This window comes from Xiphophorus couchianus, chromosome 9, assembly GCF_001444195.1.
Source record: "Xiphophorus couchianus chromosome 9, X_couchianus-1.0, whole genome shotgun sequence".
Classification (NCBI taxonomy): domain Eukaryota; kingdom Metazoa; phylum Chordata; class Actinopteri; order Cyprinodontiformes; family Poeciliidae; genus Xiphophorus; species Xiphophorus couchianus.
In genome coordinates this window covers 14,199,337-14,221,322 of record NC_040236.1, presented here as the reverse complement: position 1 = coordinate 14,221,322, position 21,986 = coordinate 14,199,337, and the positions used below count along the sequence as shown (strand labels likewise).

At 38.9% G+C, this 21,986-nt stretch overlaps 1 protein-coding gene across 1 annotated transcript; it reads left to right on the top strand.

Annotated features, from left to right (window-relative positions):
- The first annotated feature begins 2,177 nt into the window (after positions 1-2,177).
- LOC114151466 (guanine nucleotide-binding protein subunit alpha-11-like) lies at positions 2,178-21,454 on the top strand. The gene is made up of 8 exons (XM_028028693.1): positions 2,178-2,432; positions 2,750-2,922; positions 9,827-10,011; positions 10,701-10,855; positions 12,386-12,514; positions 14,077-14,206; positions 16,008-16,161; positions 19,154-21,454. Exons 2-8 carry the CDS (start codon positions 2,772-2,774, stop codon positions 19,354-19,356), a joined length of 1,107 nt encoding a protein of 368 aa, XP_027884494.1. The 5' UTR covers positions 2,178-2,432; positions 2,750-2,771; the 3' UTR covers positions 19,357-21,454.
- The last annotated feature ends 532 nt before the right edge of the window (positions 21,455-21,986 follow it).

Sequence of the window (21,986 nt, the reverse complement as noted above, 5' to 3'; positions counted from 1 at the left end):
TCCATTTCCCTGAGCTTCTCAGAGGGACCCATTCTTACACAGACTCTTGGGAACAGCAGTCTGCTTACAGGTGCTTAACTTTATGCACCTGTTGTCACTGGAACACCTACGTTTGAAGATTTTGAGCAATGAACCAATATTTTTATCTAAATAACATGCATTAGTTATTATTTTTCTACTCTGTTTCAACACAAATGTGAGCAACCCAAGACACAAAACACATCACCCCTATGAACATTTGTTAAAATTAAGCCTCGTTTTAAATCTTTATATTGGTGAATGCTAGCAGCACCCGTTCATACTCTTTTCTCAGGGTTTCTTGCCTCACCCTTTTCTCATAGGAGTGGAGGGCTCAGATGATCTCAATATGTGAAACCATGAAAGCCTGAATAACCGGTTCTGCACACTCAAACAAAGGATTGACATCTAAATAGCATCCAAAGAGAGACAATGTGTCTAAATATCTGTTGTACACTTAAAAAAATAGAATTAAAAAACCAAGAAATCTAACTACATAAATACAAAATAGAAAATCTTAGCTTTGAACTTCTGCTGCATAGTGTCTCTTAAGCCTTTGCTAAAGTGATATTTTTTGCTCAGTGTGATGTATTGCAACATTTGGCATGTGGTAGGTGCTTAATATGGTTTGTAATATAGATACGTAATGTTTATTTCTAAGAATAAACATCAAACGAACGTATTAACTCCTAAAATTCACAGAAAAACAATCAAATATCGACATACAGCAGTGCAAATCTGCTTTCCAGTTATGTTAGAAATTAAAAGTAAAACAAAATGTTTGCGGTCCGTGGTTTCTCTCGGACTGGGCTGAAACGTGAAGCAGTGAGCTCCTGCAGCGGCCGAAACTTTATCCGCAGTCTCTGCACCCTCAGTCATAACACCGTAAAGCCAAAAGAATTCAAAAAGAGTCTGCTTCTGGGTTGGTACTTTCAAAATAAAGTTGTATTAATTAGTTTGTTTTGTTTTTAGGTCTTAGGGGAATTGCAACGAAGGATCCTGAACGTGAGAAAGATCCAACCACCTGGAAGCTTTCTTGAAACAAAAAATACAAACTAAAACATGAAGGAAACAGTCAGGAGCCATTTATATTTCACCAGCTGTCACAGTTCAGAGGCGCTATTTACTTTGGAACAATAAACCCAGGGTGTGACCATTATCAAGACAAGAACCACGTACAAAACTATTCTGCCTCATCTTTAATCACCACATACTCTTCAATTTGTTGAACTTTCAGTCACAGTATAACTGGAAATATTCCTTTTTTTAGTCAATTGAAACAGCAGCATTTGTTGTAACTGAATAATAAACTAATAAGTAAACAAACTAATACATAAATAATAAGTAATCACAATCATCATGACTTTATTCTAAAAGCAATTAAAAAACAAAACACTTTAAATTAAACAACACACCAGCAAAAGAAAATAAATGTTACGTATCAGGCACCTCATAATTTCAACCACTCGGTTCCTGGTAGATTATGTGGATTGACTATTTATGAACTCCTCAGCTCAGCATTTGAAAAGCTTGGATGCTGTATATCATTGTTTTCAGTCATTATTGCTGCACTATCTATGCTACAGCAAATTGTCCCTTTTTTCCTGACTGCAGACTTTCCCACTTGCTGGTTTTTATTTTATGAATGAAACCCTGGACATCTACTTATGATCACTTTTGCCTAGAAGTGTCAGCCATTACTGAGAGGACATTGTAGGTCTGAAGTGATTTTGATAAATAAAAAAAAGGCTTTTAAACTTTTACACCCCTGCCACCTGGAAGAATTTGAAGAAGGATTTAAAGTTATCATGTCTTGTTCTTTGGGGTAATTTGAATCAATTCCAAGGACCGGCGAGAGATCAGATCACTTGGCTTCTGAAACTGCCCTATTGTGTAATTGTGAGGTTTTTCTTGGTTATGTTTTTTGTGTTTTTGGTCTTGTATTTTAGATTTGTTATATGTTTTATGCTGCTGTCACTCTTAGAAAATATACATACATATATATTTTTATCTCAATTAGTTATTTTTCCTGGTTAAACAAAGAACACACACCATGGCTTCCTGAAGACGTAGAATGGAAGCAACACGCTCTTATTGTGGAAGCGGGTTTTGCGTGTTTTCCGCTTAAATTTGCTGCGCTTCACGCTGCGCGCATTCCAGTTTCATAGAGCGCTAAACGGATCAGGGTGACGGCGCATTCCTGTGTAGGCGCGGCAGACCTTCCAGAGCGGATTGACCGGGAGAAAGACGCTGAAACCCGGCATCAGCTGGAGGGAATGACGGCAGATGTTCGCGGGTAGCCGGCAGGAGGAGAGAGGAGAAGTCAGGGGAAGACTGGGTGGGAAATGGATTGCGTAAAGCAGTCGGAGCCTGTACCTGTACCATCTCCAGGAAGTTTGAAGCTCTGATTGGAGGTAAGGAGATACGCTTAAGTAGCTGAAGTCCAACTTAGCCTTAAAAAGAAACAGGTAAAAAGGTTAGCTGTGGTTATTTGTCTAAAATGAAGGCTGTAAAAAGCTTCAAAATTAAACACACAACACCACTGTAAAGGTTTTTAAAGGTTTAAAGTTAACTAAGCACTATCTCTGTATAGAGAGTTTTAATTAAATGTTCTCAATGTGTGATGGATTAAATCATGGCAAGTTGAGTCAAAATCCAAGCGACGCCCTGGTTTATTATAACATGTCTATTATCACTTCTGGTTTATACCATGTGATTATTCTGTCAACAGGTGGATTTTCTAAGTTTTGTCCATGGCGGGGTGCTGTGGCTGGATCTACCGCACCTGCGTGTGCTGTCTGTCTGAGGATGAGAAGACCGCCATCGCTGTGGACAAAGAGATCAAGAGGATCCTCAGGCAGCAGAAGAAGAAGGAGAGAAGAGAGATTAAAATCCTGCTGCTGGGTGAGTACAGCAACGCTGCACCTGAGTTCAAACACATGATGGCACAAAATCAAAGCGCGAAGGCATGAAGAAGAAAGTTACGGGCAATTACGAAATGCAATTAAAGGATGTGGGACGACGCCTTGAATCACCCTGTGTTCAGCCTCAAACTGCGCGGCCTGCTTGGCAGCTGCGCGAAAGGAGGCAGAAACTATGCAAGGCATGTGTCACTTTGAGAGTATGTGAAGAATGATCTAGATTAGTGCCTGGCTATACACCTGAAACAGTGTTTGGACACACACGCATCCCTGAAATCTGTGAGGCTGTGTTCAGGGTCGGTTAAACAACTTGGGGTCCTGCTGACAGGGGCAGTGTTTCACCCTGATGATTTAATTTACATAGATTACAAATTAAAAATATGAAATGCTACAAACTGTTAAAAAATAATTAGAGCTGAAATTCGATGTGTGTGGGTCTGCGCTGTAAATTGATACCTGAGACAAAGTTATGGCAATTTTGAAGCTTTTGTCTTCGGCCAGCCGAAATTTCCTGATGCGTTCATCCTACTAGTAAACTAGAAAAGTTCAGGTTGGTTCTGAATATTTTGGCAAATTTTGTGAAGTAAGAAGGTTTTCTGCTAGCTGCTCTGTTAGACTAGAATTTAGTTAGAATTTAAATACAGCTAAAAACATGTTTACACAGACAGACTTTTAATCAATTTGATGTTATTTTGATGTGTTTTTCCTATGTGTTTTTGAAGCTCTTTGTGATTTTATCTGTGAAAGGTGCAATGCAAGTAAAATTTTAGTTACTTACTTTAAGTGCTTTCCAGGTCTGGATAACTTAAAACATAAAACTAAAAATATGAAAAAGCAAACATTTCCACACTTGATGCTCTGTCTCTTTTTGTCTAAATGTTCTGCCCAATGGGACAAATGTCCTACCATTTGTCCCATTTAGTCTTTTCTGTCCATCACTCCATTCATCAATCTTTATATTTATACATTTGGCTCTCTGTGCATTTTTCCATCTACCAACATATAATTTTCTATCCATCTGTCTGTCGATTTCCCCATCTTTATTCTCTCCATCCATCCACTCATTAGTCTTTCCTCCTTTCTTTACAACCGTCTGTCTCTCCATCTATCCCTAGAAAGAAATAAGAAATGTGTAGGACCCCTGGTTGTGGTGCTCAGCAAAGATTCCCCAAATAATGCAATTATGATTGAAATGTGCCAATCATAGCTTCACTATTTGCAGTTTTTACAACATTTTGTTTTAGATTGTTTTGTAATTGTTTGCTGATGTAAAGCTCAGTAGAAGAAGACATTTAGAATTTTGTTGAGCCCTTAAGCTGAAGGCTACTTCTGTCATAAAATCAATATTAATGATTGATGTCAACTCCTGCTTTATCTACGTTTAGCATTTTTGTTTGTCTTTATTATGAACGTCAGACAAATGACTGAGAAACCTGAATACATTAATTTGACCCATTGAAAGTAGGTTAACTCACATGTTAATTGACTCACCAGGGTTGTATTGTAGTCCAATATTAGCAAGCTAAACAGATAACAGGAATGGACCAGGATTAGGGGAAATCCTGACACAGTGTAGAGATCCTGTAAACAATAACATAAAATTATTTCCCAGTCTTATTATCTGAGTGACTGTGTGAAGAGACAGAAAACAAATGTTTGTATATGGGAACAGGGTTGTCTGTAAAATCTTCACACAACTTGCTGCTGCTCGGTGAATTGTGTTGTTTGGGAACTACAGCAAAAATCAACAAGTTCGGAGATCGTCTCCGGCTTAAAGAGGTCGGTTTGATGAGACGCTGTAGATCCTGTCGATAAACAGTGTTGGTGTTATATTACAGATTGCCAGTCCCTTCATTACTCTGACCTAAAACCATCATCCAAAGCATTTTATTGATATTTCATGTGTTGTTTCTCGAGGAATTTGTTGAATAATTGGTTTTCTAATTGGTTTTAATGAGGCTTTTAAATGGACTGGTTATCAGCTGATATAAACAGCACTTAGTGTGTAGTGACATGCAGCAAGCAAAAATAATGAGGCTTGAAATGTGAAATGCAACATTGCCTTTAAGATCTGTTGTTTTTTTCATGACATTTTTAAAACACCTCAATAATTGTGACGTGCAGTTCTAAAAACCAAAGCTGAAGACTGAATGGTGGAAGTGAATCAGAAGGTGGTTTGACAAAGAGTGTGGTCACTTGTGCATTTATGATATTTCCCTTCTATTTTTTTAGATTTTACATGTTAAAGCATACACTTTACATAAAACGAAACAAACCCTTTTATCACGGTTTTATTTTTTTACATTGCAAAAATGTAATTTTAACGGGAATGTGGGGACTTTTATGTACACTGCATTAGTCTCAAGTTTCCACCATATTTGTACCTCCATTTTTTACCCTTGAATATAAACTACAGCATACCAGCTTATTGTATTCATCAGAGTGTGAATAGTTGTAAATGGGTGAATGTGGTGTAAAGCACTGTGGAGGTCTCTGGACTTGATAAAGCACAATACAAGTACAAACGATTTACTATTTATACCCAAAATCTGTCAGAGGAGTGAATCATTTTGGGCTCAATTGTACTAAATTTATTGGTTTATGATTTATTGGTAATTATCTGAAAACAGTACTGCATTCCAATTATTGTGGTTCTGATCCTCATTTAGGTCAAGTTACTATTAAAACTCAAGCCAAATTAACTTGTGATTCTCTGCTGGTAGACATTTCTTAGAGCGATAAAACCACATTTCCTGAAAAAGTCCAACTTGAAACAATCAAAACCACAAATATACTAACTGGCAATGGAGTAAGAAAATGTCTGAAGGATAAAGAACATAGCAGTTTGTCTTCAGTCTGGACACTTTGACCTCCTCTTACACTTCAAAGTCTCCACAGAAATATTCAAAGTAATTTACTGCTAGAATACGAACCAGTGGTTAACAGGAGGCTGAATACAGAGAAACTGCAGAAAAATAGACAGAAAAGATGACTGGGATTATAAAATGAGGAGGAACAGGACGAAACCTGTTTTCCTGGGGAAAGGCATGTGGTGGAGGACAATACTGATTTCCTCTTAGACCACATTTTATACTGGAAATGCAACATTTAGAATCTGCTTTGTATGCCCACTGAACATCTCAATCATCCATCCATCCATTTTCTGTTCACCCTTGTCCCTAATGGGGTCCGGAGGGGTGCTGGTGCCTGTCTCCAGCTACGTTCCGGGCGAGAGGCAGGGTACACCCTGGACAGGTCGCCAGTCTGTTGCAGGGCGACACAAAGGACAAACAACCATTCGCACACACACACTCACCCCTAGGGAGAATTTAGATAGACCAATTAACCTAACAGTCATGTTTTTGGACTGTGGGAGGAAGCCGGAGAACCCGGAGAGAACCCACACATGTACAGGGAGAACATGCAAACTCCATGCAGAAAGACCCCAGGCTTCACACAACTTCACACAACACAAAAGACCCGGGAATCGAACCCAGGACCTTCTTGCTGCAAGGCAACAGTGCTACTGTGCAGCCCGGCACATCTCAATCAATGTATCTGTTTTATATTTGTTTTCAATGTTAGCAGGCTTAAGGAAAGAAAATGGCTCTGTGTTCTGGGTCACATAAAGTTCATGATAGCAATAACAAATCAGTTCACTGTATTTCTATAGTTAAGATCCACAATAAAAATGATCTCAAGATAATTTACTCCAAACATAAACTGGCTCAATTCAAGTAAACTTTCAGGAAACCTTCAGATTAGTCAGCAAAAAAATAGGGGAACCTTGATAAATAGGGGAACCTTTACTTCAGTAGCGCATAGTGAGCAAATACAAGGTGATGGTTGGAGGAATCACTCCATTTTAACAGAAACTCACAGAATATCAAGCCTTAGTATGAGTGTCCATCTACAGTGACTGACTGGGGGACGAGAGGACAGGAAAGAGACTCGGGTGACCTAGTGTCCCACTTTGTTTAGGTCTCCACGGCATTGTAAGCTCATTTTCTCTGTTCCTGTTTTGAGTAAAGTTGTGTGAACTTTTACATCAGAGACAGTCTAGTCAGAAGCTTCAGCCTTGCACAAAAAAAGTCCAGATGTGCAAAAGGTGAGATAAGATTTGTTTGACAAGTATTATGAGAAACTGCAGAGTATTTGTGCCTGCTAAAGCCAGGTTATTGCTGCTAGGATGTTTGTGATGGAAAGGCCTTCCAACCTGACGTGTTAAGAGCTCATCGCCAAAAATATATCGTTCAAGTTCCAAGTTCCACTGAAAACATTCAAAAAGCTGATCTGCAAATACCTGATTGCTGTAGAACCAGTTAAGACTTTTCTTTGGACAAAATATTTTTTGTCCAAATTTGTTTTGCATTGTTTTATTATCTTTAAAGGATGCTTGTCTCAGAAACAAAATTCCCTGTTAAATGAAAGTATCTTAAAAGTATTTTCAATCTAAATCTGTGTATGTGAATAGTTTTCAGGCAAGCTCAAAGTGAAATAATGGAAAAACACTTCAAATTCAGTTTCTAAACCTCCTCTACTTTTGAGTGGTTCAGTCAGACTCACACCAGGCGCCACAGTCAGCTTTGGAAATCAAAGTCTTTTCCTCACAGTGTAAACATCTCTGGCCAGACAGTCATGGAAGATATGATAAGAGAAGATAGGACTTGACTTTATTGACCCCACAGCAGGGAAATTCAATTGTTAAAGCAGCTTGCAAAGACAGAAAAAAATGCAGGGCTCTTCTTTAGTCTCCTCTCCTGGTCGGAGCTGCCTGCTCCCCAGCAAACAACAACAAAACGAATTGGTAATGCAACAGCAGGCTTATAAAAAGTCATTATTAGAGGTGTGCTCACTCCAAAGACCCTTCTCGCGTATGGGATCTTGAAACATTTGTCACTTAGGTGGAGGCTGCTCAGACCTCATTAACCTGCAGCAGTGGTAATCATAGCAGTAGTGGGGGTAATGATATTTTTATATCGTCCCTATCTTTCTGACTTTGCTCCCTCTTAAAGTCCCTCTTTAAATCCATAATAAAAGAAAGAAAACTGTGAAGAAAACTGTGCTCAGCTCTCCAGTGGAGACATGGTTCATTAGATCCAGCGTTTTCAAAGCGGAAGCTTTTAGGTCTAATCTTATAAGTAAGAGTTCCTACCTTCCTTACTGAAACTGAAACCTCTGTCTACGATTATTCAGCTCAATGTATACACACCCCAGGTCTCTGGGACTTAAACATTTGTATTTGAAAAATAAATTCAAAATACTTTTTCACATGCCATCATACCCTGCGCAATTCAAGTGTAAAACAAACAAAAAATGTATTAGAGGAAAGCATATAAAAATAAAAAGCTGCAGTGACCTGGTTGCTCATGTTTGCAGCCCCTTGGACCAGATTTTTTTTTATTTTGATTAATTTTAAATACAATTCAGCTGATATAATAAGATATTCAATTCATAGAATAGCTTACAAAGAATCAAAAGGGTTTCATTTTATAAAGATATCAGTCAGGAGAAGGGTGCAAAAAGCCATAGCATTTATGGCTACCTTCACCATTTCAGGGTGAAGGTAGTTATCAGTAGTTACATAAAATATGTGACAAGAGAAATGTAACAAATTTCACGTTTCTCAAAACTTGATGAGAAGATCAGACTGAAACTAGTGAGGGAGGATTTTCTTTGTTCTCCATATATCTGAATCAACTTTTACAAATCAAAGAGCCATATGTACCCTGGTTCCTGCTAAGAAAAACATTTCTACAACCACAAAGCTTACGTGATCTTCAGAAATGAAGAATCTGTCAAGAATTAAACATACATGCTTGTTTAAATAACAAACCACAAATTACCTTCTATTTTTAGGTTTTTAGAGTAAAGAAAACTGTAAAATATGTAGAAAAAGGGGGAAAAATTAGTAGAACCAGGCTAATTGTGTCCAGTGTATATAAAAGCACATCATTTTATACTCATAAATCAAAAGCAACAGAAAGTAATTCTGTGTAGGCTTATGGAGGGCACAAAGGGCTCTGCATGGTCGGACTGAATTGTCAGAATCAGTTCTCATTGTCTCAGAAGAGGAGCGGAAAGCCGTCTTGGCCTCAGCCGGTCATGCATCCCTTCTCGACACAGCCCCTCCTGGTGAACGTTTCATATGTGAAACTATTGTGCGACTGATTAGAGTTTCATGGCTGTGTTTTTTTTTATGTGGAAATTAGCAACAACTGCTCAATTTGAGGAGACTGGCTTTTCAGACAGAGAGCAGGATGGATACCTTTCAGCAGCAATTGTGAGGAAGTACGCACTAAAACACTGATTCTCCCCTTGGTCGGTTCTGGTCTGACTCACCAAGCGAACGTCCCACTGACGCCTTCCTTTGAGCTCTGGTCTCCCCATTCTGGACACATGAAACAAAAAAAAAAACTGCTGAAAAATGAAGGAAATAAAAGATCACACAGAATAATCCATTTAAACATTTAAGCATATGTAATGCTGTTTTTGACTTTTTTTTTTTCTCCTTTCGTAAAATGAAAAAAAGGGCATCATGGCAAATGCTGTTGACTGATGCAATTACTGAGCAGAAATTAGAAATTTTTTTTAGTTTATATGTCTCAAATGGCAACAAAAACGTTCTTTTAAGTTTGGTTATTGGTAGAATAAATTCTGACGAACCAGAACTGATTGAGAGAAAAATTTTAAATTTCAAAATCTGACCTATTTTTTGGTTCATCACATAATCTGTTGGTCTAGAGTGTGGCAGAAAACCAGAGCAATGAGTTGTGTAAAAGAGAAGCCATTACTACAGACATGGCTGACATTAACAATGATGAAGGAATTACATATAGCTTACTTAATAATCCTAATTATTACCACTATTGTTATTGCTTCTTCAGGAACTGGAGAAAGTGGAAAAACCACCTTCCTCCGACAGATGAAGATCATCCATGGTCGAGGCTTCTCAGAAGAGGAGAGGAAATCCTTCGTTAAGTGTATCTACCAGAACATCTTCACTGCCATCAAAGCCATGACCAGAGCCATGACCACACTCAGAATCCCTTACACCAGCCCTGAGAATGAGGTAGAGCCCCACACATAAATCTCCGCCAGCATAAATACGCACGGTTGCACTTGGTTACACTTGAATGCTCACATATAAACACAGGTGTGAAGGCATCAGGTAAAAAGCGCTTTATAGACTGATTGGATTGTGCATAAAGTGAGAAAAAGGCATTTATGACTCAAACAAAAACACGTGCATCTTGTGCTCGGAAAACAGCCTGCAGCATCTACATGAAGACAGAGAAGCTACACATTCGAAAAGCTGCGTTAATTCGTGCCGCAGACTGATTAACCTACCGCTCGTGTCCATGGGTTGTTTGTGTCCCTGAAGTTAATATTTAAGAAGATATTGTTAGCTTTTGTTGTACAGGAGGTTTATTGCGTCACTGCTGCAGATGCAGGAGTTTCACTGAACTTTTCAAGTTGCTCTCAAACATCAGTGTTGCAACGTCAGCATGTGGGATCCTCTGGCTCATGGAGAAATAATCTCCAAACAATCGGATAAAGAGCGTCGCTCAGGTTTTCCTGGACGTACTTGCAATGTTAGCAGAGTTTAAAACTTACAGCAGTTCTTTGGGAAATGAGTATCTTTGAATAATTTATTTTTCTAGTATCGATTTATATTGACAGATCGATTATTGTTGTTGTAGTCCATGTCTTTGCAAACGTCTGAGACACTTTTCTCACCATCCGATGTTTGCTCTCTAGAGTAGCGCCAGATTGCTGCAGGATGTGAACACAATGCAGATCATCCACCTGGAGAGGAGAAACGTGGATGCCATCCGCCGCCTCTGGTCAGATCAAGGAATACGGATCTGTTACAGCCGCCGCTGCGAGTATCAGCTCCTGGACTCCACCGAGTAGTGAGTAAAACTAACACATACTTATTCTGGAGGAGAAAAATGAGCCGCACCCTCCGACTGGACTGGGAATCAGAGGGAGTCGCGTGAGTGAAGAGTCTCTGCAATGTCAGAAATGTGAAGAGTCTTACCAGAAGACTGCGTCTCAAAGTGTGAATGCCACATTAAGAAATAGTTGTTTTAGTAAATTCACTGGTGTCACAACTATTTCCCCCGGGAGTAATAAAAAGTGAAAGGGTCTTTTTATTATTACTGTCTGTCTCTGATAAGTATAGGAACAGTGATGCTGTGGGCATTTTTTGGGCACCAATAACAACTTTTTGATAAAAAAATGTATACAAATCTGAGTACTAGAAAATTTGTTATCATTCAATGTGCATGACCAAATCAAAACAAAAATGTTTCACCGAACACAAAATTAACCTTTTTCCATATCCACCATGTTTCCAGACTTAAACCTATAGAAACGTAGAAATAAAGCATGAATTCTCTCCGCTTGCTACGACCTCTCTAATGTTGTAGGAGAAGTCAAAGTCTTATTGGTAAAAGAGGGTTACAGAAAATATTAACAACAAGAAGATACATATCAATGAAAGGTTGAGTGGAAGGAGAAGTTCAAATTTGACGGTTTTTCATTCAACAGGAAAGGAAGGAATTACGAGTTCCTCCTTGTGTATCAGAGCTCATGTTCCTAATCTGGATTTGATTTTTATTAATCTCTAAAACAGTGATTCAAAATGCATCATACTGAATGTTCATGGATTGAAAATGATGGGAATTTGTAGTTTTGATCGATTGATCTATTAAACATATTAGCTGTTAGGAAAAACAAAAAAAATTCATAATCATGCTCACTTGGGAACTGATTACCAAATTAAATATGAACAAGTAGAAACATAATTAATTTCTATGTTTGAATAAATTTGATTCAAATTTTACTTTTTTGGTTTTTGATTTCTGAAATGAAATTTGAGTTTTTTTCTTTTCCTTCACCGTTTCACCTCTAAAAGCAAAACTGTCACAGATTTGCTGTGTATTTCAACACTAGAGGGCGTCTTTCTTACCAACTCTGTGTTTTTGTGGAATCACGCAGCTTTAAATGTCGGAGTGCAGAGTTTACGGCTGTTTCTCGTCATGTTGTAATGCATAGCAGTAGGTGTGATCCTGACGCTCAGAGTGACTCAGGGTCAGAACAAAGCCCGGGTTGGGCCTGTTCTCTTCAATCCCTCTTTTCTATTGCTGCGCCGTCCTATTTGCCCAGCAGCTCTGTCATCATGATGTGTGCTCGATAAGGGACAGTCTGTCAACACTGGCTAATGACAGCTTGTTTCAACACCGGCCATAAAGATGCTGTTTGCACACAGGTCAATGTGGGCTCTCCCCACACCTCACCCGCCTCTTGTGTTTTTTAATCACACTTTTTCTTCCCTCACTAATTCATCACTTGTCTCCTGTCACTTTCAGTTTGTCTTACAAAACTTCATGTAAAGCAAACAGCGGCAGAGTTTTCACTAAGTCTTCTCTGTCTTTCAGCTACCTGAACAACTTGGAGCGGATCTCGGCCCCCGATTACATCCCTACGGAGCAGGACGTGCTGCGTGTTCGGTTTCCCACTACGGGCATCCACGACTACTCCTTCACCATCAAGAACATCACGCTAAGGTGGCTGGGCCTCACATTACCGCCCTCTCACAGGGACAAATCCAATACCAGCACTATTCACGGTGCTGTGAATAAAATACTGTTGAGGCTTTGTCTGCTCGCGTCTGCTTGGACACAATAGGATCACGTTTCTAATTGCCTCTCTGCAGAGTTTGTGCTGAGAGGTGAAGTGTCCATTTTGTGTTTGATTTTGATCCAAATCCCACATATGTGGGTTTCTACCATTAAAGATTTAAACCTTCCTGGGCGACACAAACACCGAGTAGCCCGTCCTGGACATATTTTTAACATAATTCTTACTTTTTTTGCTTTTAGCTAGCTTTTTTCCTGTTTTTATATTTGATTTTTTTGAAAACTGGAGGAGGTGTTTGCTTCCTTTCTGACACAGCGACCGGTTGGAGGCGTCACATATCGTCAGTGTGAAGAACGTCCTAAATCCGCCGCCTGGTTTTTTGCAGCTTCGTCACAGTTTGTAGGCGTGAGAATGATCTGTGAGAACTGGGACAGTTCCACCCAATTCATTGTTTTTCTGCCCCAATAATTAATGACACGATTCTTAAATACAACTTGACTGGTTTAAACAGCGACAAAAAAACAGTGTCAAGTAACAACATTTGTTCTTGCTAGTGTACATCAAGTTTCTGGTTTTCAGTCGGCAGCAGGGTTTTTTTTTTTCCCTCCATATTGGCTGAAGATTAAAACACCATAATCCATAATCAATCCTTCAAATGAAATCAACAAATGCAAAATGTGAGATGGATTGGTGAAAAGAATCGGTTCCCTATGAACGAACACTTTGCTGACAATGTTTGTAAATCCTTTACAGACACTTTTCTCTAATCGATGCTATTTATGCCATTTCTATCGATGAAGACCTTTTGTTTAACTCTCCCTCTTTCTTTTTTCTCTGCCATGATTATGTAAACCCTTCCTTCTATCCTTCCTTTTTGTTCAAGCTTTCCACTATCTTTCATTCTTTTCTTTGTTTTATTCTTTCTCTTTCATTCTTCTTTCTTTCTTTTCTAGTTTTCTTTTTATGCAACATTTGCCCTTTCTTCATTCCATCCTTTTGTTTTCCTTCTCTTCCCTTTTTCCTTAATTTTGCCATCTTATTTTATCATTTCTTCGTTATGTCCTTACTTCCCTCCTTTCTTCTCTGCATCCCTAGCAACCTTTCTTCCTTTGTTTGTTATTTTGTATTTTAGTAACTGTACCTTTCATACTGTGTTTTTGTTTCTTCATTGATTAATTTATTTTTTTTATTTCACTCCTACCTTTTTTGTTTCTAAAATTTGGTCCTTTCTCTCTTCTGCGTCCTTTCCCACGACCTCCTTACTTGAATTTGCCATTGCTGCTGTGAAAAAAGCAGTTTTGATTTCTGACCAGATGTACATCTGTAGGTTTTTTAAGCTCTGTTAGTTTGACGAGTTTAACCACTGATCAACTCTCCATGAGAATATTTTCATGTTCTTTGAAACCCTCAGAGTTTGAGTTTATTTATCAGTCCTCGATAAGTCCTTCACAATGATGCAGACAAGCTTTCGTTATCTTCCCTCCCTCAGGATTGTGGATGTTGGCGGCCAGAAATCGGAGCGTCGGAAGTGGATCCATTGCTTTGAAAACGTGACCTCGCTCATCTTCCTGGCCTCCCTCAGCGAGTACGACCAGGTCCTGGAGGAGAGAGAGACCATCGTAAGAGGAGTTTGCTCCCTTTTCCCTTCACTCTATTAGATCAAGCAGGAAGTGGATAAAATAATAAGAGCTATTTTATGAATCCATTTCTTCTCTTGAATTATATTTATATAATATTTCCAATGAATATCTGCTGCATTTCCTTAATTATGGAGACTCGGATGGTTTCGGCTTTAAAATCAGATGCTTCAGATAATTAGACCAGTGTTAAAATTCTTGATTATTTGAGCGGTTTGTGATCTTAAGCTTTGGGAAGCATTTGAAAAGTCGGAAAAAAATATCAGATTTTCAGGATTTTGCAAAAGGCCTCTATTAAAATTCTGCTTTATTTGCACATTTTCTACTTTATACTTCACAAACGTTTCTGTGTTTGTCTGTCATAGACCTGGAAGGACAAGGGTGCAGAACTCCAAAAATATTTTACAGATGAAAAACTGAAAGTTGTTGCTCATTTGCATTCAATCCTCTTTATTCCAAAACCCTGAAATAAAATACAGTTGAAGTAATTGTCTTCAGAAGTCACCTCGTTAGTGTGTTCACTAACGAACAGAGAAACTGGTCAGAGTTAAAGGGGCGATGAATGAAGTTAAATATATAGCAGTCTTTAAAGAAAAGGCGTAAGAGGTCATAAGAGATTTCAGATCAAGGTTCGTCTTCTAGCAAGTCAACAAAACCAAACACACAGCCAGCTGTGACACATTTTCCAGGTTTTAAGTATTAAATTAAAACTTTACAATTCATAATTTTCTCCTGCATTTATCTATTGGGTCAATTCTCAGAAAGTATGTTGAAGTTTGTGGTTTTTACATGTGAAAAAGATCAATACATGTTTTGTTTCTTTGTGCTGTGTACTGTAGCTTAATGCCTTTTTTCTGGTTTCAGTTCCAATTTTATAATATTTCATCAGTTAAAGCCTAAAAAACAGTTTTGTAGAAAACCTGAACACAGGTGTCAGAAACCAAACTTATTATCTATAGTTTATTGTTTTGAGATCATCCAGATGAAAACAGCCAGTAATCATGCTCCGACATTATTTCCTGTTGTTGACAAGCAGACAAATGCCTCAGCACTTGACCCTCCAGAAATCTTACCCAACCAGTCCTACAATGACCTCACAGTCTGAAGACAGACAGGATGAGGCTTCACCTCTTGTAGCTTTGTTGTCTCCTCTGCCTCCAGAATCATTAGTGCATCTATCTTATGTAAAACGTTTAGACTGACAGAAACTGTTCATAATCTATAATCCAAGACCAACAGTATAAAAAAAATCCCTAAAACACTACAGATAATTAACTCAGGTCCTCAATAAGCCTAACTTGGATGCTTCAATAATAAGCAATTTACTAACACTTTACATTTTACTGTGTTATTTATTTATTTTATATATTTAGTTGTAGTCTAGTTGTAGTCCTTTGTTTTTGTAATTTCATCCTTCCTCCTGCAGGTGGCACTATCGTACAACACACGTCGTCTCTCCTGCTTTCCTCTCAGCCCCCTGGTGCTCTCTTCTTCCCTCCCGTGCTATGACTAAACCTGTTATCTCTCCCAGACTCTTTTTGGTCTCCCACAGCATTCATTAATCTCCATGTTGGTCTGTTGCTCATTTTCTTCCCCTTGCTCTTTGTTTAAATTATTCCTTCCTCCAGTTCTGCCCCCAGCTACCCAAAAGCCCCTGCAAACTGCTGCAGCTCATGTTTTCTCTCCTTGTGAAAATGTTGTTATTAAAGGATAAAAGAGAGAAATAAAACATGTATATCTTCTGCAGAACCAAAACCTGTTAAACTGACTGTGTGTTCCTCAGAACCGCATGCAGGAGAGTCTGGCCCTCTTCTACACCACCATCCATTCTGCCTGGTTCCACAACACCTCCATCATCCTCTTCCTCAACAAGACCGACATCCTGGTAGACAAGATCCGGACGTCAGATCTGGGGAAATACTTTGACAGTTTCACAGGTTCGTTGTTCTAAGACGTGCTTTTGGTTTTCATTTACCGCTATAAATACAACGTTGAGTTTACAGGAGGAGGCGGAGACTATAATGGGTGAAATTAAGTGTGTGTTCACCAGAAGAGATTAAGAAGTTTAGCAGTGTTTTTTCTTTTTTTTTTAACAGCAGCTAATTTAACTCGTCTTATTTTATTTGTGTGTGTGGGCGTGTGTGCGTTTGAGTTTGAGCGCAATCTGATATTACTTAACGACTGCATTTTTTTAAGCTTGCTGCAAAATGTTCAAACATCCAGAGCAGAAATTGCACCAGTGTTGAGGCAGAGTCAGGTTATCAGTCAATTTCAGTGCCATCATCGCGCTCAGTGGCAGCTGTTTATTCTCATCACAGAGCAGACAGGACCACTGCAGGGACATGAGGGCTGTGATGCCGTTTGTCCTCCGGTCAATTTGCCTTTGACTTATAACCATCTCATAATGTTCTGCAGAAATAATGAATTATTCACCAAAAATATTGACAAAGTGATTTCAGCCCCACTGCGACTCTTCTTCCTCCTCCTTTCTTTCTTTGCTATTATCATAATCATCTTTCCTCCATTTCTGTTTTTCCTTTTTGCCCCTTCACTTTTTCTTTTTATCCTTTCGTCACACTTTTCAGTTTTTATCTTTTACTTCTGTTCATCTTTTTCTGTTCCTCTCAACATTTCCATTTCTCATTTCTTTTTCTGTCTGCCTTCTCTTTTCCCTCCCTACTTTTTCATTAAATAGTCCCTCCTCTTTTCTGTCATCCATTTCCCTTCCTTCATTATGCCCTTCTTTGTATGCTTGTTTGCTCTCTCTTCCATTTCTTCTTACATTCTTCATTTTTCTTTCTGACTTTCTACTCTGCTTCTATTTTGTTTTCTTTTCTTAACTTTCCTTGTTTTCTTCCTTCCTGTGCTCCTTGCTCCTGTCCTCCCCTTTATGTTTTCTTTCCTCCCCTCTTTTTTTCTGTTTTATCATCCTTTTCTCCCTGATTCCTTCTTGACTTGTTTTTCTTAAATTCTTCCTTTTTTATTTCCTTCTTCCATCATTCATATTTTGCTTTTCTCCTCCCCATTCTACTTTTCTATACTTTGTTTTGTTCTTTCCTTTCTTGTTTCTGCAATTTCACCTTCAGTTCTTTCTGTATATTCCTCCTTACTTTTGTGCTTCTCTTCTCTTCATTTTTACTGCTTTGTTTTTTGTTCCTTTTGTTATCCTTTCATTCTTGCTGCTTTCCATTCCTGCATTTTTCTCTCCGTCCTTCTTCCACCCTTGCCTTCCCTCTTTCCTTATCTTCTGCCTTTCTTTTCCCTTTTCTTCATTCTTTCCGTTCTTTCCTTCCTTCTCTTGTCTCCTTCTGCCTTTCGTCCTCAGTAATAACTGATGCCTTCAGGTGCTCTTGATCAGCTTACCTTCGGTTCTGCTGGTGTAAAGAGGCTCTATGGCGTCTCATCGCTTCCCCCTCAACTCCATCACCTCCACCCTCTCTCCCTCTGTTTCCCTTGGCAACTACAGACAGGTACTTTGTTCCCTGCCAGCCCTGCACCACCACCCGAACGCCCCACACCCCCCTTCAGGTGTACTATATGTACTAGCCGTGTGTTTGTGTGTCAGGTGGCTTAGGGTTAGACTTAGTGACTGTGAGTGAACACTTGTGTGCATCTGCAGTGCACCCACTGTGTTTTACCGGCAGCATTAGCACGGTAAAATAATGACTCACACAGGGTCAAGCTTCTTGATGTCAATTTAACCTTAATGACAACTCCGAGCAGCTCCTACCGCTGGCTGCTGTTTGCGGCTAATGATGTTGTGTTCCTGTGTGGAGACTGTGTGGCCCTTATTACTGCGGCTGTAACTGCATTTGAAAGCACTGCTGTTAAGTAGCTCCGCTTCCTGACGCAGTTCTCTGACACTGAGAAACTGGATTTCACTTGCTCTTAAGCAATTACAAACAACAATATAATAACAGTGTTTAATTCAACCTCTTGTTACGGCGTTTTAGCCATTTCGCATCTTGCTTGTTTAGACTCATTAACTTGTCGGCTGCAGCGCCGCGTCTGTTTGAACAGAACCCGCTAATCTCACCCAAAACATTTTACGACAAAATCTACACACAAATAGATTTAAAGTAAACAAAAAGGTATTTTATTCATTATCTTTCCAGTCCTTGACCTTGAGCATGACAGAAATTTGTGCAGCAGCTGCTGAGGAAATCTTAAAAGTTGACAAGTTGAGGACAAAATAAGAACTGAAGAAAAAAACCCGCTGAAAAACAATCAACATCCAATGAAGATGCAGAATGGCTTCTGCTCTTCCAGGAAAAGCTTACCACAAACTTCAGTCATGGAAATTTTTCCTAAAGTAGATCTGTGAGGTCAGACACTGATGTGGGACGAGAATCCAGACTCTATCCTGAAGTGGTTTAATTTGGCTGAGGTCAGTCAAAGGAAACAACTCAGTTCAATCCAGTCAAGTTTACATAGAACTCAACTAAAATTGTATTTGAGGGAAGTTTGAACTGATTTTGAAACCAAATGACAGCACTGTTTGTGCCAACGTGACACTATACACATTTTCCCCTTATCCTACATAAAGTATAAACAATAAGGAATGAAAATGTTTATCTTCTGTTATATTTTTAAATAATCAGTTTAACGATCAGTTGAAATATGTAATTAGAGTAAAACAATAATGAAGATAATTCTAGGATAAGGTTTTATCTTTGATTTTTAACTAAATAGCTACAGAATATGAAAATTATAAGGATGTTTTAAGGAACAATAGTTTTAACGGTGCTACCTGTGGGGTGACTGGCTCAATTCAGAATGTTGAAACATCCTTAAAGATGTTTTATTCAATCTAATGCCCCTACAAAAAACAGAAATGCTTTTCTGTCATGTATTTTGGCTTTTTAAACTCCTACTGGTACTCAGCTCAGATTTTTGTCTTTCCCTCCAACGTCTACCATCATCTTGCAGGTGAAAAGCAGAACGCTGAGCTAGCAAAGCAGTACATCCTCAAAATGTACGAGCAGCGTTCCATGAACCAAGAAACTCGGGAGTGGAAGACCATGTACCCGCACTTCACTTGTGCCACAGACACCAACAACATCCGCAAGGTTTTCACCGACATCAGAGACACGGTCCTGCTCAAGTCGCTAAGGGACTACGGAGTCCTCTGAGCTTTTACTCAGTGGCGTGAGGCAGAAGGAAACGTGACGCTTCCCCACATTCATCCTGCTGTCAGGACTAAAAACAGCGACTGAACACTTTTTCACATGGAGAACTTTTTCTGTATGAAATCTTCTCCGACTGACATGTTTTATTGGTTTTTAACGGAGCAGCAGGGGGGATTATTTCTTCACTCACATCTGAATTTAAAAACATGAAGATCTGGAATAAAAGCTGGAATCATGTAGTTTAAATCACACCTGTGTTTATTGGTAGGATTGCTTTACAAAAGAAGCGGTTGGGTCATATGTTATGCATGTTGCTCTGTAAATGACGCTGTAGTAGAGATGCTATGAAGTACAGCATGACCATTAGTGGTGGAGATGGGGTCACGCACTCCACTGCTGTAGTGCACACATGAACTGCTGCAGGAGCATCCACCAGTTACAGACAGATGAAGTAGAAGCCTATAATAGTTCACATTTTTCACCAAAATGTGAACTATTAGGACAGATATTTATCAGGATAAGCTGTTTTATGCAATCATCTATTATAAATCTTGGAAATATAATGTATCTCTACAACAAAGACTCAAAAGCATGTCAAATTCTTGAAATTGAAGCTGGTGCACTACACTGAATTTGGCTGATGAGTTTATTGCTTAATGTGTTAAAAGACACACTGTCAAGTTGCTCAGATGAATGTTTTTCCAAGCCTGTTTTGAGTTTTAAAAAGGCACTTATTGAGTTTTTATGCTTCTGATTTCCAGTTTTATTTGAGGTCTGACTTGCCAATTCACATCTTAACCTATTCTTCAATATCTTCTTTGCACTTAAAAGAAAAATGAAAAAATGGCAAAAATGCGTGCCAAAGTACATGTTTTGGTTGATGCATTTGGAGACTGAACATGATGGGATTTTATGTTTTTGAAGCATTTAATGAATAGCAGGAAGAAAAGACTGATTTTTCAGTATTTGTTGTATCCGGGGGAAATCAGCTAAATTCAACTTTGGGGGATTGATTGGTGCATCTGTAGTTTTTAGTGCTTTTCTGATGGAGGAGAAACGCTATGTGGACACAATTTTTCAGGAGGGATATATAGTTGACTTATGCAGAAGTCTGCAGACTTATCTGTAAACCTTGTACAAACCCTTAAATTATATGCATATTTAAGACATTATCTAAGAAAATGTATCATCCTGCAACTGAAAACTGCTGTTTTTTACTGGTTTTGGTGACAAACACTCCAAGTGAGTCCTGGAGTCGATTTATGGAGAAGCACCTCAACCCCACTGTTGAGCATGGTGGATAATCTGTGATGCTGTGGGCTCAGAAGAAGCTTGACGTCTGAAAATCTGGTGGATTTTGCCTGAAATCTGTGTACTTTTCATCATTTGCTGGGAACACTCAATGTTATCTACTATGCTTATGCTTTTTCATTTTATGGGCAGGTACAGTATGTTTTATCTCAGTGTTGCCTATTCATTATTGCTGCTTGGAGGTGCAAAACAGCCTCCAATCTGTTAATCCAAGCTTTCAAATATCTTTTTGGGTATTTTTTATGTAAATAACAGAGAGAAAGAGAAATGTAAAAGTCTTTCAGTGGCTGAAATATGAAGTGGTGTCCTTAGAAAGGTCAGATAATTGTACTCTCATACTTTAATAACATTAAAGGCTAAATTAAACAAAGGCTGATTAAAGTGTAATAATAACTCAGCCTCATATTAATTTAAATTGTGAGTTCTTCCTCTGTCTTGTATCAAATTCATGAGTACAAAAGGCGTAAAATAATTTATTTAAAATCATAAAACTAACTGACCTGAATGTAAAGCTCATTGGAGCAGAGCATTAATTTCCATGTTTCTGATTCTTTACCATGCATTTGATACAAATATGGACGCCTTCTGTACATGACTACTGTTCTTGATTCTTTGTAAGTCTTGAATTTGTAATAATTGTTTACCTGCTGGACATAGACTGTGACCAGAGAGTGTCAGTGAATGATCTGCCCCCTCTGGAGGCAGTAAAACCTTTGTGTAGAGTCTGGTGGAGGAAGAATAAAAACATGTTTTTATAGTTAATATTAAAGAGAAAATCTTAACACACACACTCTCACCTGCTTGCTTTTGTTTGTCTCCTTGCCTCTCTGCTCGGTGTCAGAGACTCGCTGATGCCTGGGGTTTGCAAACAGGAACGCTGCTGGATTTGCATCGGACTGACACATGCACACAGCAGTCATTTCCATATGTTGTGTATGTTTGTCTGTGGTGCAGACTGGGAAAACAACATAGATGAGAAACCTTCCACTGTAGTGTCAGCGTGTGAAACCCAAGCGGCGCGTCTTCCGCTGGCAGGAGAAAAGCGGTTCCTCATTAGTGAGGGACAGATCGCTTCTGCAAACAAAAGTCTGTCACTTTTCCGAAAAACACAACTACAAAACATACATACAAATAATCCCCAAAAGGCAACCTTAGACAGACTGCCTGTCTCTGTCTGGCTGCCACAGAAAAAATAAGAAAGTCGCCACGGTGACTGTCATCTACATGACTTGATATTCTCATATGTTGGACCGAATCTGTCTGTCTCTGGGTAGATGTCTGTTTTAGACATGAGTTCATGCAAAATAATTTATCATGTTTGC

Excerpts from the sequence above, each read along its gene's own strand:
- LOC114151466 (XM_028028693.1), top strand. The coding sequence starts at position 2,772 with ATGGCGGGGTGCTGTGGCTGGATCTACCGCACCTGCGTGTGCTGTCTG. Across the intron at positions 2,923-9,826 it reads GATTAAAATCCTGCTGCTGG|GAACTGGAGAAAGTGGAAAA; the intron begins GTGAGTACAGCA and ends TTGCTTCTTCAG. Across the intron at positions 10,012-10,700 it reads ACACCAGCCCTGAGAATGAG|AGTAGCGCCAGATTGCTGCA; the intron begins GTAGAGCCCCAC and ends TTTGCTCTCTAG.